Source organism: Carcharodon carcharias, chromosome 9, assembly GCF_017639515.1.
Source record: "Carcharodon carcharias isolate sCarCar2 chromosome 9, sCarCar2.pri, whole genome shotgun sequence".
Taxonomy (NCBI): Eukaryota; Metazoa; Chordata; class Chondrichthyes; order Lamniformes; family Lamnidae; genus Carcharodon; species Carcharodon carcharias.
The window spans coordinates 92,810,963-92,825,008 of record NC_054475.1 but is presented as its reverse complement, the minus strand read 5'-3'; the positions used below and the strand labels follow the sequence as shown (position 1 = coordinate 92,825,008).

The 14,046-nt window shown below is 45.8% G+C and overlaps 1 protein-coding gene across 2 annotated transcripts in view; it reads right to left on the bottom strand.

The window, feature by feature from the left end:
* nhsl2 (NHS-like 2) overlaps positions 1–14,046 on the bottom strand; it is a 366,941-nt gene that overhangs the window by 34,050 nt on the left and 318,845 nt on the right. For both annotated transcript variants that reach the window (XM_041195871.1, XM_041195872.1), the window contains exon 2: positions 6,299–6,451. In XM_041195871.1, the coding sequence (XP_041051805.1) occupies positions 6,299–6,451 (153 nt within the window). The remainder of the gene's footprint in view (positions 1–6,298; positions 6,452–14,046) is intronic.

Below are 14,046 nucleotides of genomic sequence, written 5' to 3'. Positions count from 1 at the left end.
GATACGTGGGAGGATCTGGCTGAGATCCATGAGGGTATGTGTGTCATGGTCTCCGTTATGGAGGAGTCCATGTGGAGCAGCAGTGCGTTGACACTCATGGCCGAATGCTCTGCCTCCTACATTGAGAGAGTGGCAACTCTCATGGAAAGGCATCTCTAGAGACAGAGTGAGGGGTTCCTGGGGTTGTGCTCGGACCTGAAAGGCCTCACACTGGCACTGTGCTCAGGTTGTCAGTGTCAGTGTGGGAGATGAATGGGGCACCCAGTATCCCGGCCAGATGTCCGTCCATCAATGGTAAACAGGGAGGTGCAGAGTGACCTCACGTTGGTGCACGAGCTGCTTGTCGTCTCTGTGGGCTCGTCTCAGGGCGCTGCAGATGATGTAGCAGATCCTCTGCCTCTCTGCCAGTGACCATCACATCTGATGATGACTGGGGATATGCCAGCCGTGGCACTGGCCGCTCCCTCCCAGGTGGGGCTAGCACAGGGTCCACTGGACAGAGGATGACCACCAAGGTCATCAAGACCAACAAGACAGCAGAGTCAGCAGGCTGTCTCCAAAGCTGATGCCAGTGAGGGGCGGGGGGTGGGGGCACCAAGGCATAACACTCGCATGCATAAGTTAAAGACACCATGAGCACAAACAGGACAGGTCACGTGTGATTTTATGTTCATTTATGTCTACTTTACCTATACTAGTCTGGAAATGAAGTCTGGAGAAGTTGATGAAAATCGTTTGAAATTGTCAAAATGAGACTAATTTTGTTTTTGTCATCATGGACTGAGTATGTTTCATCCTTTTCTCTTATTGGTGCAGGGTATGCCAGTATTTAATACTGGACGTAAGTGGCTCTGAACTTTAGTGTACAGGCACTGAGTGTTCTTTTTGTTCAAATGAAAGTGTCCTTTCAGACACCCGGGATGGAGGCGGCAGCCTTGGCATGCAGCTGGAGCTGATCTTTGGTAGCCTAGCTGAAGGAGCATTGCATCAAAGCGTCCCTGGTGTTCCTGCCTCCCTGGAGGTTACTGAGGTCTGGCTCCACACTCTCAGCGTTCTCCTCACTGTGCTCCTCTTCTGACTCACTACTGGATTCATCCTCTGTGGCCTGTGCAGCTGTGTCTAAATCCTCTTTCTCCAGTGGGTGCCCCCTTGCCAGTGCCGGATTGTGGAGAGTGCAGCATGCAACCATGATCAGTGACACCCGCTCTGGGGGGTATTGCAGTCCTCCCCCTGAACGGTCCAGGCATCAGAAGTGCATCTTGAGAAGACCTATGGTCCTCTGTACCACTGCCTTTATGGAGACATGACTCGTATTATAACCCTTCTCTACCTCTGTTCTTAAGTGGTGGACAGGCGTCATAAGCCACCTCTTCAATGGATATCCCTCATCACCCAGCAGCCATGCATCCAGTCGGGCTGGAGCACTAAGGAGCCTCGGCACCTGGGAGTGGTTGAGGACGTAAGCATCATAGGAGCTTCCAGGGTACCTTGCACAGACTTGCAGAATCTGCAGGTAAAAACAAAATACTGCGGATGCTGGAAATCTGAAACAAAAACAAAAATTGCCGGAAAAACTCAGCAGGTCTGATAGCATCTTTGGAGAGAAAGAAAGGGTTAATGTTTCAAGTCCGTATGACTTCTTCCTCTGCAGAGTCATACTGACTTGAAACGTTAGCTCTGTCTTTCTCTCCACAGATGCTGTCAGACCTGCTCAGCTTTTCCAGCAATTCTTGTTTTTGTTGCAGAATGTGCCTCCTATGGTCACAGGCTATCTCGTGGTCATGGAGTGGAATCCCTTCCTGTTGACAAAGGCACCCGGCTGACCCGCTGGCCCCTTGATAGCCACATGTGTGCAGTCGATTGCACCCTGGACACGCGGTAACCCAGCAATCGCTGCCAAGCCTCTGGCTCGCTCAGCCTGGCTGGCCTCTGCCATGCGGTAAAGAATAAAGGTCAGTATCTGTCTGAACACAGCTTCTGTCACCAGCTTGATGCAACTAGGGACAGCTGATTGGGAGACTCCACACAGATCCCCCACTGACCCCTGGAAAGAGCCGGAGGTTTGGAGGTTGAGGGCCACTGTGATCTTCAGAACCACTGGCATGGGGTGTTCACCCACACAGTCAAAGCTAATCTCAAGCCTGATGATCTGACTATTAGAGGCGGAGCCTCCTTCGGCATTGCACCTTAGACATATTGAGGTAGCTGCATCGCTGCCTGTAAACCCTGGCAGCAGGATAGTGGTGTCTTCTGTGGCCTCTTCTGCCTTGGGCTTCCTGCCGGCCCTGCACCCCTTGTGCCTGTGCCTCTCCTCCCACAGGTCCCTCCCTTGGAGGCTGCATAGGGACACCTGGCCTCCTCTCCCTTCTGCCCTTCTCTTCTTCCTCAGAGGAGATGCGACCAGTGGAAATCACAATCCCCATTACCAGGGTAAGGGAAGGCTGTCTGATACCTGGAAAGGTCCACATGGTCTGAATCCTCCAGGGGCCTGGCAGGCAGCAATGAGTCTTGAAATGAAGGCTGGAAATGCTGACAATGAAGCCCCGAGAGATGAAGCTACCAAGTACCAATAAGCAACCAGCAGCAAACTATCTCCAAAACTCCTCACTACTCACAGTGGCAATGCTGCTGACCCTTTTTATCCTGCCCTTGGATGAGATTTTTGAAAATGTTGGCTGGCCGCCGGTCTGTTTTGCCGGTGCAACAAGTGCGAAATTGCACGGGCAGTGAAACATCAGCATCAATTGGATTGATATGGCCTTAAGTGGCCTATTAGTTAATAGTAGGCAAGGCTCCGGCACCCGCTTGCACCCAATGAGTGAAATGCCGTGCAAGAGCACAATGATATCGGGATGCTCGCCCGGTGACATCGCGTGCTATTTTACGCCTGATCAGGTTGGGCCCGCGCCCAGCAGTTAAAATGAAGGCAATGATTTACCCTCTGATCCCAGTGTCTTCCTGCTGTGTCTCAATGTTAACCTGCTCTTTTGAGCAGACGAGGGGGATGCTCACTCCAAGTTGCCAAGGACTTGCTTATATGTACAGGTCAGGGTCGTAACATCATCAGGCCCAATTCACAATTTTACTTGAAAGTTTGAGTACCACCACCTTTCCTGTCAGACAATATCTGTCAGGTTGCAGACATTTTCCAATTACTGTCAATGGACAGGAATCAGAGTGGGAACAATTTTTTGCCACCTTCCTAACCAAAAAGACTGATTGAGGCCAATTGCAGAACCTTCATTTGTTCTGTGATGAAAGCAAAGACTGTGGTCTCTCTCCTGATCTGCAGCCTTTGACTAACTTAATGCATATTATCTTCCCCCAACAGCTCTTCCATTGTCCAGTTCAGAGGGACTACCTTCTGATGTAGATAAGGAACAAGTGAAGGCTGTTAGCTCCCACTTGTACACTCTCACCACACAAAGTTACCTCTCCACAAATTGCCTCAAACGTTCCACAGCTCTGGAACTCTGGAACGTCAGCTTGTCCAACATCCAACCTTGGATGAGGGACAAATCCCTTCAGGTAAACAGCAGAATGACTGAAGCCACAATTCCTTGCACCCTTCACACTGGTTCTTTCTCCCTCCCTACTTATGGTCGAAGGTTGAATCATAATGCTCACAACCTTGGCATCCTAATCAATCTCAATCCCAAACCGAGCTTCTGCTCATGTATCCTTTCCATTACAAAGATTGCCTACTTCCACTCCTGCAAAACACCGTCATCAGATGCCTCTCTCCATGACTTTAACAGAGGTTTCAATCTGTTTCTTTTAAATGAGTTAATGTCTCTCTGTAAAATATATTTTTTTATTCATTCTTGGGATGTCAGCTTCGCTGGCTGGGCCAGCATTTATTGCTCATCCCTAGTTGCCCTTGAGAAGGTGGTGGTGAGCTGCCTTCTTGAACCGCTGCAGTCCATGTGGTGGAGGTACACTGACTGTGCTGTTCAGGAGGGAGTTCAAGGATTTTGACCTAGTGACTGTGAAGGAACGGTGATATATTTCCAAGTCAGGATGGTGAGTGACTTGGAGGGGAAATTCCAGGTGGTGGTGTTCCCATCTATCTGCTGCCCTTGTCCTTTTCGATGGTAGTGGTCGTGGGTTTGGAAGGTGCTGTCTCAGGAGCCTTGGTCAATTCTTGCAGTGCATCTTGTAGATGGTACACACTGCTGCTACTGTGCTTTGGTGTTGGAGGGAATGAATATTTGTGGATGTGGTGCCAATCAAGCGGGCTGCTTTGTCCTGGATGGTGTTAAGCTTCTTCAGTGTTTTGGGACTGCACTCATTCAGGCAAGTGCAGAATATCCCATCACACTCCTGACTTATGCTTTGTAAATGGTGGTCAGGCTTTAGGGAGTCAGGAATCATTACTCATCGCATGATTCCTAGCCTCTGACCTGCACTTGTAGCCACATTATTTATGTGGTTAGTCCAGTTCAGTTTCTGGTCAATGGTAACCCCCAGGATGTTGATAGTGGGGGATTCAATGATGGTAATGCCTTGAACATTAAGGGGTGATGGTTGGATTCTCTCTTGTTGGAGATGGTCATTGCCTGACGCTTGTGTGGCGTGAATGTTACTTTTCACTTGTCAGCCCTAGCCTGGATATTGTCCAGGTCTTGCTGATTTGGACATGGATTGCTTCAGGATCTGAGGAGTCATGAATGGTGCTGAGCATTGTGCAATCATCAGCAAACATCCCCACTTCTGACCTCATGATGGAAGGAAGGTCACTGATAAAGCAGCTGAAGATGGTTGGGCCGAGGACACTACTCTGAGGAACTCCTGCAGTGCTGTCCTGGAGCTGAGATGACTGACCTCCTGCAACCATAATCATTTTCCTTTGTGCTAGGTAAGACTCCAACCAGTGGAGAGTTTTCCCCCTGATTCCCATTGACTCCAGTTTTGCTGGGACTCCTTGATGCCACACTCAGTCAAATGCAGCCTTGATGTCAAGGGCAATCACACTCACCTCACCTCGGGAGTTCAGCTCTTTTGTCCATGTTCGAACCAAGGCTGTAATGAGGTCAGGAGCTGAGTGGCCCGTGCGGAATCCAAACTGGTGAATAGGTTATTGCTAAGTAATAGCCACTTGATAGCACTGTTGGTGACCCCTTCCATTACTGATGATGGAGAATAGACTGAAGGGGCAGTAATTGGCCGGGTTGGATTTGTCTTGCTTTTTGTGTACAGGACATGCCTGGGCAATTTTCCACATAGCCAGGTAGATGCCAGTGTTGTAGCTGTATTGGAACAGCTTGGCTAGGGGTGCAGCAAATTCTGGAGCACAAGTCTTCAGTACTTTAGTATTTTAGTACTTTAGGAGAGAGAGCAGGAACACGGAGAGAGCTGGAGCACAGAGAGAGAGCTGGAGACAGAAAAGAGAACAGGAACACAGAAAGAGCAGAAGCATGGAGAGAGAGCAGGAGCACGGAGAGAGAGAGTAGGAACATGAAGAGAGAGAAGGAGCACGGAGAGAGCAGGAGCTTGGAAAGAGCTGGAAGGCAGAGAGATGAAGAGCTCAGAGAGAGCTGGAGTATGGAGAGAGCAGGGGCATGGAGAGAACAGGAGTCTAGAGAAAGAGCAGGTGCATGGAGGAAGCAGGAGCACAGAGAGAGAGTAGGAGGGCGGAGAGAGCAGGAGCGCACAGAGAGCAGGAACACATAGAAAGAGCAGCAGCCCAGAGAGAAAGCATGAACACAAAGAGAGCTGGGGCCCAGAGAGAGAACAGAAACATGGAGGGAGCAGGAGCAGGAAGAGAGAGCAGGAGCACAGAGAGAGCAGGAGCAAGAGAGAGAGCAGGAGCACAGAGAGCGAGCAGGAGCACAGAGAGAGAGCAGGAGCACAGAGAGAGACTAGGGGCACAGAGAGCGAGCAAGAGCATAGAGAGAGAGCAGGAGCATGGAGAGAGAGTAACAGCACAGAGAGAGAGCAGGAGCACAGGGAGAGAGCAGGAGCACTGAGCGAGAACAGGGGCACAGAGAAAGAGCAGGAGCACTGAGAGAGAACAGGAGCACAAAGAGAGAGAGCGGGAGCACGGAGAGAGAGTACGAGCTCAGAGAGAGAGTGGAGCACAGAGAAAGAAGAGCCTGGACAGAGTTCTAGATGAGCAGGAGAACAGGAGCAGAGGAGTTGCTAAGCATGGCACTTTAAAAGCAAAGATTTGATGCTGCTGTGAGAACCATTCCATCCCTTCTCCTAATTAAGAGTGACACAGTCAATCTATGTTTAAGCGTTTAACCTGACTTTTCAATCGCTGGTCATGCTATTAAATTTCAGAATCCATTCATACCTTGAAGCAGAGCCTGAAGGTTGAGTTGGGCCTCTTGATGCAATTCCTCCACACAGGGTGGTCTGGAAGAGGAGCCGAACACATTTACATTTTGTTGCCATAACGATTTGAAGTGGGCAGTTCTCTTGCTCTCCTGATCCAAGTTTGATCCAGCTGAAGATAAAAATAAATAAATGTACATCAATATAACACAGGAATATGACATTAAACAGGCAGCGATGGAGTATTTAAGGAATGTGGCTGGGGTTCAAATGGAGATTCCACTCACTGCAACAGATGAATTCACTGCAAAACCCAATTGCTATGCAGACTTTGATTGGAGTTTTGTATTGTACCATCTTTGATCACTGATATAAACAGTAATATGAGTAACTATCAGTGTGCTGTATAAATCAGCAGGAAAATTAAAGCACCAGGCTCCCATGTTAAATCATACCAGTCAACTGCTACTGAAGCACTGAGACTCAGCCAGCAACAGGCAATCAATGTCACCAAGCAATAAATAAACTACTGCAAAGTTCGGCAGACACTGCAGAACTCCCCAACTGATCCATATTTAGTGTGCAAAGAATGGGAGACAGACATGTGCAGTAAATACCAAGCTACAAAAGTAGCAAATACTGACTAACAGTTCCAAAGATGCTCGCATAGCGTCCAAAGACATTGACAACTCAAAGCCAACCCTGAGTAGAGGCATGCAAACTAATGACATTCTGAAACCACTGGTTCACACGCTTGTCACAACCTAACTTGAAACTACGCCCAGCAGTCTACCAGTTGCATTATAGATAAAGAAATTAAGTGTTTTGCTGAGGCAGCTAATTTAGAAATTTCTGATAGGGAATATGCAAATAGACACAAGACTCATTTTTGGGATGGGGAGGTAGATCCAAAGGTACGTCCCTGAATTCCCTCATAAAATTTCAATTTTTGACATTTGATGGGCCGCAGTTTCTAATTGTTTCAGAGTCCAGAATATCTTTTCCTGGCACAGAACCTCAGCTACCAGCACTGGGCATCAGCAAGTGAAAGGTGCATGGCTATGGAATGTCAAAGGCAATGCATCTGCAGTTTCCTGATATGCATTTCAGGCAGATGAGGTTTTGTTCCAAAGACACAGATGTGAACTTTGGGCTTATTGAGCCAGTTCAATTCATTTCATAGAGTGCTCTGCCCTCTCAGTCATCAGCTTAGAAATCACCCAAGAACTTGAGTTTATGATCATATATATATGATCAGCAGACACTCCAGGACAATACTGAGGGAGAGCTACATTGATAGAAATGCAAAGTTTTGAAAGACTTGTTTAACTAATATACTAGTTTGCCTGCTCAGATAGAAGATAAAAATCTAAAGGTACTATCTAAAGAAGAGCAGTAAGTTCTCCTGACATCTTGGCCAATGTTTTTCCCTTAACTAATACTGTCACGTTCTTCTGTAGATTCAGATCCTCTTTTCTGTTTCTGCCATTTCCTGGTATTTAACTCCTGAATGTCTTTGAGTTACTGTATTGATACTTGCTTGTGGTACATTCCACTCTTCAATCAGTCTTGTTTGGTATTCTTGTTTGGTTTTTAATGTCCTCCTGCCACTTCCTCTCAACTATCTAGTTTAAATAATTCTCTATATTATCCCAGTCAGCTTCCACGTTGCTCTGTATAGTGCCTGTTCCTGAATGGTCTCAGAAGTTAAGCATTGTTAGGTTTGCTTGGTCCTTAGATTGGTGACCATCTGTGAAATTGCAGTAGTATTTTTAAAGAAAAAAATATTTCAGTGTTACTGACAAGATTCATTGTTTCTGCTTTGTTTAGATGCAGTCCATCTCTGCTATTCATTATTGATGTGAAAATATTCCCTCTTAGTTATGAAAGTAGCTTAATTATTTTCACCTCAGATTGCCAGTAATTTATTTATATCTTCAATTTTTTTGCTGAACTTGCTTCCTTTATGAAACAACAATACCAGAGAATATGGTTTCCCATGCCCTATCTTTTAGCCTTGAGGCAATCTCCACATACAAGACTTTTAAGGACCTTCTAAAATGTCCCCCAATGTCCCCCTTTGTGCACCACTACCATTAGGTCTCTTCCTGATCCCTCAGCTGCCCTCCTTAATCTTTCCTCAATATGCATTGCTCTAACTCCATTACATAAATATATATAAGCATCCTATTAAAAAAAAGACTTGCATTTATAAAGTGCTTCTTGTTACCTTTGGACATTCCAAGGTTCTACAGACAATAAAGTACTTTTGAACTGTGGACACTCTTATAATGTAGGAAACATTGTCCAAACAATTCATGTTTGGCTGCCTCCCCACTCAGAGCAAACCCTGTTTCTTTCTGATGCCGGTTCACCCGTTATCCTTCTGCTCACTGACCAATGATGAACTCAGTCCAGCAACACCTTGGCTTTAAAATTTCATCTTTATTTTCAAATCCCACCATAACCTCTTCCTCCCTATCTCTGTAGCCTCCTCTAGCCTAACTACCCTCTAAGATCTCTGTGCTCTGACAATTCTGGCCTTTTGAGCAATCCCAATTTTCATCACTTCAACAATGATGGCTATGCCTTCAGCTGTCTAAGCTCGAAGCTCTGGAATTCTCTTCCTAAACATATCCATCACTCTATCCCTCTCTCCTCCTTTAAAAAGCTTCTTAAAACTTAACATTTAAATGTACCATAGATGCCAGTGTATAAGTGATCTTTGAAGCCTCAAAAAATCCTTCCACGCACTGACTGAGTATAAAAGTGAACTTCTGGCCATAGGTGTGGGTGGTCACCATTTTGAAATGTCACCAGCATCTGATGCAAAGAGTGGGCATGTCTTAAGCTCCCATACAACTTCGCAAAACAGCCCATATCACCTGCTTAATCCCTTACACCCAGTTATAAAGTACTGGTAAGTAAAACATGCATTTATGGGGTGAAAAATTGAGGCTGACTACTGATGTGTGTATAGCATGTCCTGGCTGAAAAGGGAGGATTGACTTATTTGCCGAGTATATACAAAAACAAGATTATTGAGACTGGAAAAATTGGGTGCCTTTTACACCAGGTCGATTTATACACCGTGATTTACAGTTGTTTGAAGTAAAGATTTCTTTAATAATGTTCATGTCAGTTATAATGCACCTTGGGGCAATTTAAAAAAAAAGGCTTGCAATTATATAATACATTTCATGACCATCGATGACTCAAAGCACTGTTACAGCCAATGAATTACTTTGGAAGATTAGTTATTGTTGTAATGCAGGAAAGTCAGCAGTAAATTTTATGCACAGCAAACTTTCACAAACAGCAATCTGAAAATGGCCAGATAATCTGTTTTTGTGAAAGGGAAGTTCAAAAGGTCTTACCCATGCCCCCCCCAGGCCAAGCTATGCCTCTCTACCCACCCCCATGGCCCCTCATACTTTCCATGCCAAGCTATGGCACTTCCATGACCATTCACCCACTATACACTTTGTGTACCAACGAGCCCAACAGTAACAATTTCAAGCCAGTTCAGATGATTTAGATTCTTGTTAGTCTGCTTCTGCCTGTTGTTGGAGCCATAGTATTGCATAAAGTTACATAGAAATTATAACGTCGAAAGAGATCAGTTAGCTCTCGCACTCTGTATTGGCATTTATTCTCCTAACTGACATTTTAAGCTGTTCAGGTCAGCGTGTATAGAATTGAAAGGCACAATTTTGCAGTGCAGGATAAGTGCACTGTATGCTCACATAAAATTAGCCAACTCTGCAATTAATTGAGGCTTCAATTCTGCAGGATCAATTCATTACTTAGAGCTGACCGCACATTTTGGGTGTTGTGCAGGCTGTATCGGGGAACCAGGAAATCATCCTATCTGAAGTGTAAAAATATCAGTGGCCACACAAGGCAGAAAAAAATTCTTATAGGTTTTAGGAAGATTCAAAATGTAGTCCAAATCTTCAGAAGGCTGGCAAGATAGAGGGGGAAGAATTGTAGGAGAAAATTAAATGAAAGTAAGTGCAATATGGAGGCACAAAACTAATCTGTGGGCCTGTGTGCCATCAATCCTCCATACCATGAAGGACAAAGCAGAGATGCTGCTTCACATGTAAGTTTGTGGGGATATGGGAGGAGGTGGGGCGGTGTGGAGCAGGGAGAGCACTCTCCTACTTGTCACAGGACTACGTGCATACCAAACAGCAAAAGCAGCATGCGATAGACAGAGGTAAGCAATCCCACAACCAATGGATCAGATCTAAGCTCTCCAGCCCTGCCACATCCAGTCATGAATGGTGGACAATTAAACAACTCACTGGAGCGGAAGCCACAAATATCCCCAGCCTCAATTATGGGGGAGTCCAGCACATCAGTGCAAAAGATAAGGCTGAAGCACTTGCTACAATCTTCAGCCAGAAGTGCCGTGTTGATGATTTACCTCAGCCTCCTCCTGAGGTCTCCAGCATCACAGATGCCAGTCTTCAGCCAATTCAATTCACTCCACGTGATATCAACAAACGGCTGAAAATACTGGATACTGCAAAGGATATGGGTCCTGACAACGTCCAAGAAAATGTGCTCCAGAACTAGCTGCAGCCTAAGCCAATCTGTCCCAGTACAGTTACAACAGTGGCATCTACCCGCCAATGTGGAAAACTGCTCAGGTATGTCCTACTGACAAAAAGACAGATAAATCCAACCTGGCCGGTTATAGCCCCATCTGTCTACTCTTCATCAGCAGCAAAGTGGTAGAAGTGGTCGTCGACAATGCTGTCAAGCGACATTTGCTCAGAAACAACCTGCTCACTGACGCTCAGTTTGGGTTCTTCCAAGGCTACCCGGCTCCTAGCCTCATTAAAGCCTTAGTCCAAACATGGACAAAAAGAGCTGAACTCCCGAGGTGAGGTGAGAGTGACTGCCCTTGACATCAGGCCAACGTTTGACTGAGTGTGGCATCAAGGGGCCCTAGCAAAATTGGAGTCAATGGGAATCGGGGGAAAATTCTCCACTGGTTTGAGTCAAAGCTAGCACAATGTAAGATAGTTGTGGTTGTTGGGTCAATTATCTGAGCTCCAGGACATCACTGCAGGAGTTCCTCAGGGTAGTGTCCTTGACCCCAACCATCTTCAGCTGCTTCATCAATGACCTTCCTTCTATCATAAGGTCAGAAGTGGGGATGTTCACTGATGATTGCACAATGTTCAGCACCGTTCATGACTCTTCAGATACTAAAGCAGTCCATATCCATTTGCAGCAAGAGCTAGACAACATTCAGGCTTAGGCTGATAATTGGCAAGTAACATTCGCGCCACACAAGTGCCAGGCAACGACCATCTCCAATATGAGAAAATCCAACTATCTCCCCTTGACATTCAATGGCACAATCACAATTGAATGCCCCAATACCACATCCTGGGGGTTCTCACTGATCAGAAACTGAACTGGGCCAGCCATATAAACACTGTGGCTACAAGAGCAGGTCAGAGGCTAGGAATCCTGTGACAGGTAACTCACCTCCTGACTCCCCAAAGCCTGTCCACCATCTACAATGCACAAGTCAGGAGTGTGATCTAATACTCTCCACCTGCCTGGATGAGTGCAGCTCCAACAACACTCAAGAAGCTTTACACCATTCAGGACAAAGCAGCCTACTTGATTGACACACCATCCAACATCTTCACTATCCACTCCCTCCACCACCGACACACAGCGGCAGCAGTGTGTACCATCTACAAGATGCACTGCAGCAGCTCACCAAGGCTCCTTCGACAGCACTTTCCAAACCCACAAACTCTACCATCTAGAAGGACAAGGGTAGCAGATGCATGGGGACATCGCTACCTGGAAGTTCCCCTCCAAGTCACTCCATCCTGACTTGGAAATATATTGCCGTTCCTTCACTGTCGCTAGGTCAATATCCATGAATTCCCTAACAGCACAGTGATGTACCTACACCACATGGACTGCAGCGGTTCAAGAAACAGCCCACCAAAACCTTCTCAAGTGCAATTTGAGATGGGCAACATAAATGCTGGTCTAGCCCTGGAAGCCCACGTCCCATGAAAGAATTTTAAAAAAAACTCCCACATATTGTCCTCATACTTTCCCATATTGTCCCAGTACTGAAGTGTATTATTTACCTGCTCTCCAGAAGATTAGGGAGAAAAGTATATGCTCAAGGAATTCAATGCATCAATAACAGATCTTATCTGAAAGCCAAAGGTGAAGGTAAATCTACTTATTTGAGAGAAATTAATGTGGGGGGGGTGGGTGTCAAACCTCCAACTTTGGCCAAGCTCTGCTTACAACTATCTTCTGCAATCCTCCCCATCCAAGTTTCTCATGTCCTACACACTGGCATTGCTTTATACCTAAACACTATACAGGAAAATGAGTCCCATTCATTTCTGCTCCCATTAGATGAAATGGGGGAAGCTTTGGACTGGAATATTCTAACCTACTCCTGTTATTGATAAACGGCTTTGCTTTGTAACCCTGGTCCAAGGTAATTCAGTTTGTATATGCTATCAAGCTGTGCAGGACATTGAGGAAGTAACTAAGATCCTGCAAAGAGGGTTAGTTGGGCAGATCAATGGTAAACGAAATTCAGTATGGACAAATGCAAAGAAATGAATATTGAAAGCAAAAACAGACACATGGTAGGTGAAATTGCTCTTTGGCAGTAGCAAAAAATGCGCGTTGGCAACAATGTTGCACCCACAAAAACAAAAATAGCTGGAAAAACTCATAAGGTCTGACAGCATCTGTGGAGAGGAATACAGTTAATATTCTGAGTCCTTATGACTCTTCATCAGAACTAAGGAAATATAGAAATGAGGTGAAATATAAACTGGTTGAGGGGGGTGGGACAGGTAGAGCTGGATAGAGGACCAGTGATAGGTGGAGGCAAAGAAGAGACTGCCGAAGATGTCATAGACAAAAGGACAAAGGGGTGTTGATGGTGGTGATATTAGCTAAAGGATGTGCTAATGGGGACATTAAGGGTAGAAAGCAGGGCGAGCAAGTGACAGATGGCCCTAGTGGGAGTGAGGTGGGGGGAAGGGATCGAAATAGGCTAAAAGGTAGAGATAAAGCAATGGATGGAAATACATTTAAAAATAATTGAAATAGGTGGGAAAAGAAAAATATTTTTAAATTGATAAATTATTGGAAAAATGGGGATCGGAAAGGGGGCGGGGAAAGAGGAGAGATTTCATGATCTGAAGTTGTTGAACTCAATATTCTCGAATTTTTCAATGTTGCACCCAGCCTGATTTTCCTTTCCATTGACTTCAATGTGATGCTCCAGACAAATTTCACCCAATGTCCTGTGGGGAGGATACGATGCAGCTAAAGGGAACTCAAAGCGATCATGGATGTTAATATTCTCATCATTCACCATCTTCAAACACAATGAGGTGGCAATAAACAAAATAAATAGGGGCTGGGTTTTCATTTTGGGATCAGGTATCCGGTGTCGGGGCAAACTTCCGGATCCCGACTGCACAGTGTGTCAGAAACAGTCACCTGATACAAATTTTATATCATTGGCCAATTAAAGGCCGGAGGGTGTGCTGCCATCTAATTTAGGGCAAATTGGAGGCTCTTTAGTACCTAGTGAGCTGAAGCCTGCCGAAGCAGGCAAAGGAGAGAGAGGATGGCTCAAGATGGGGGTGCCCTCTCAGCACTTTGAAAACTTCGAAAAATCTGAATAATCACAGCTACTAGGCTATTATGTGGAAGAGAAGCCTCTTCACCAAGGTAAGTTGTGGC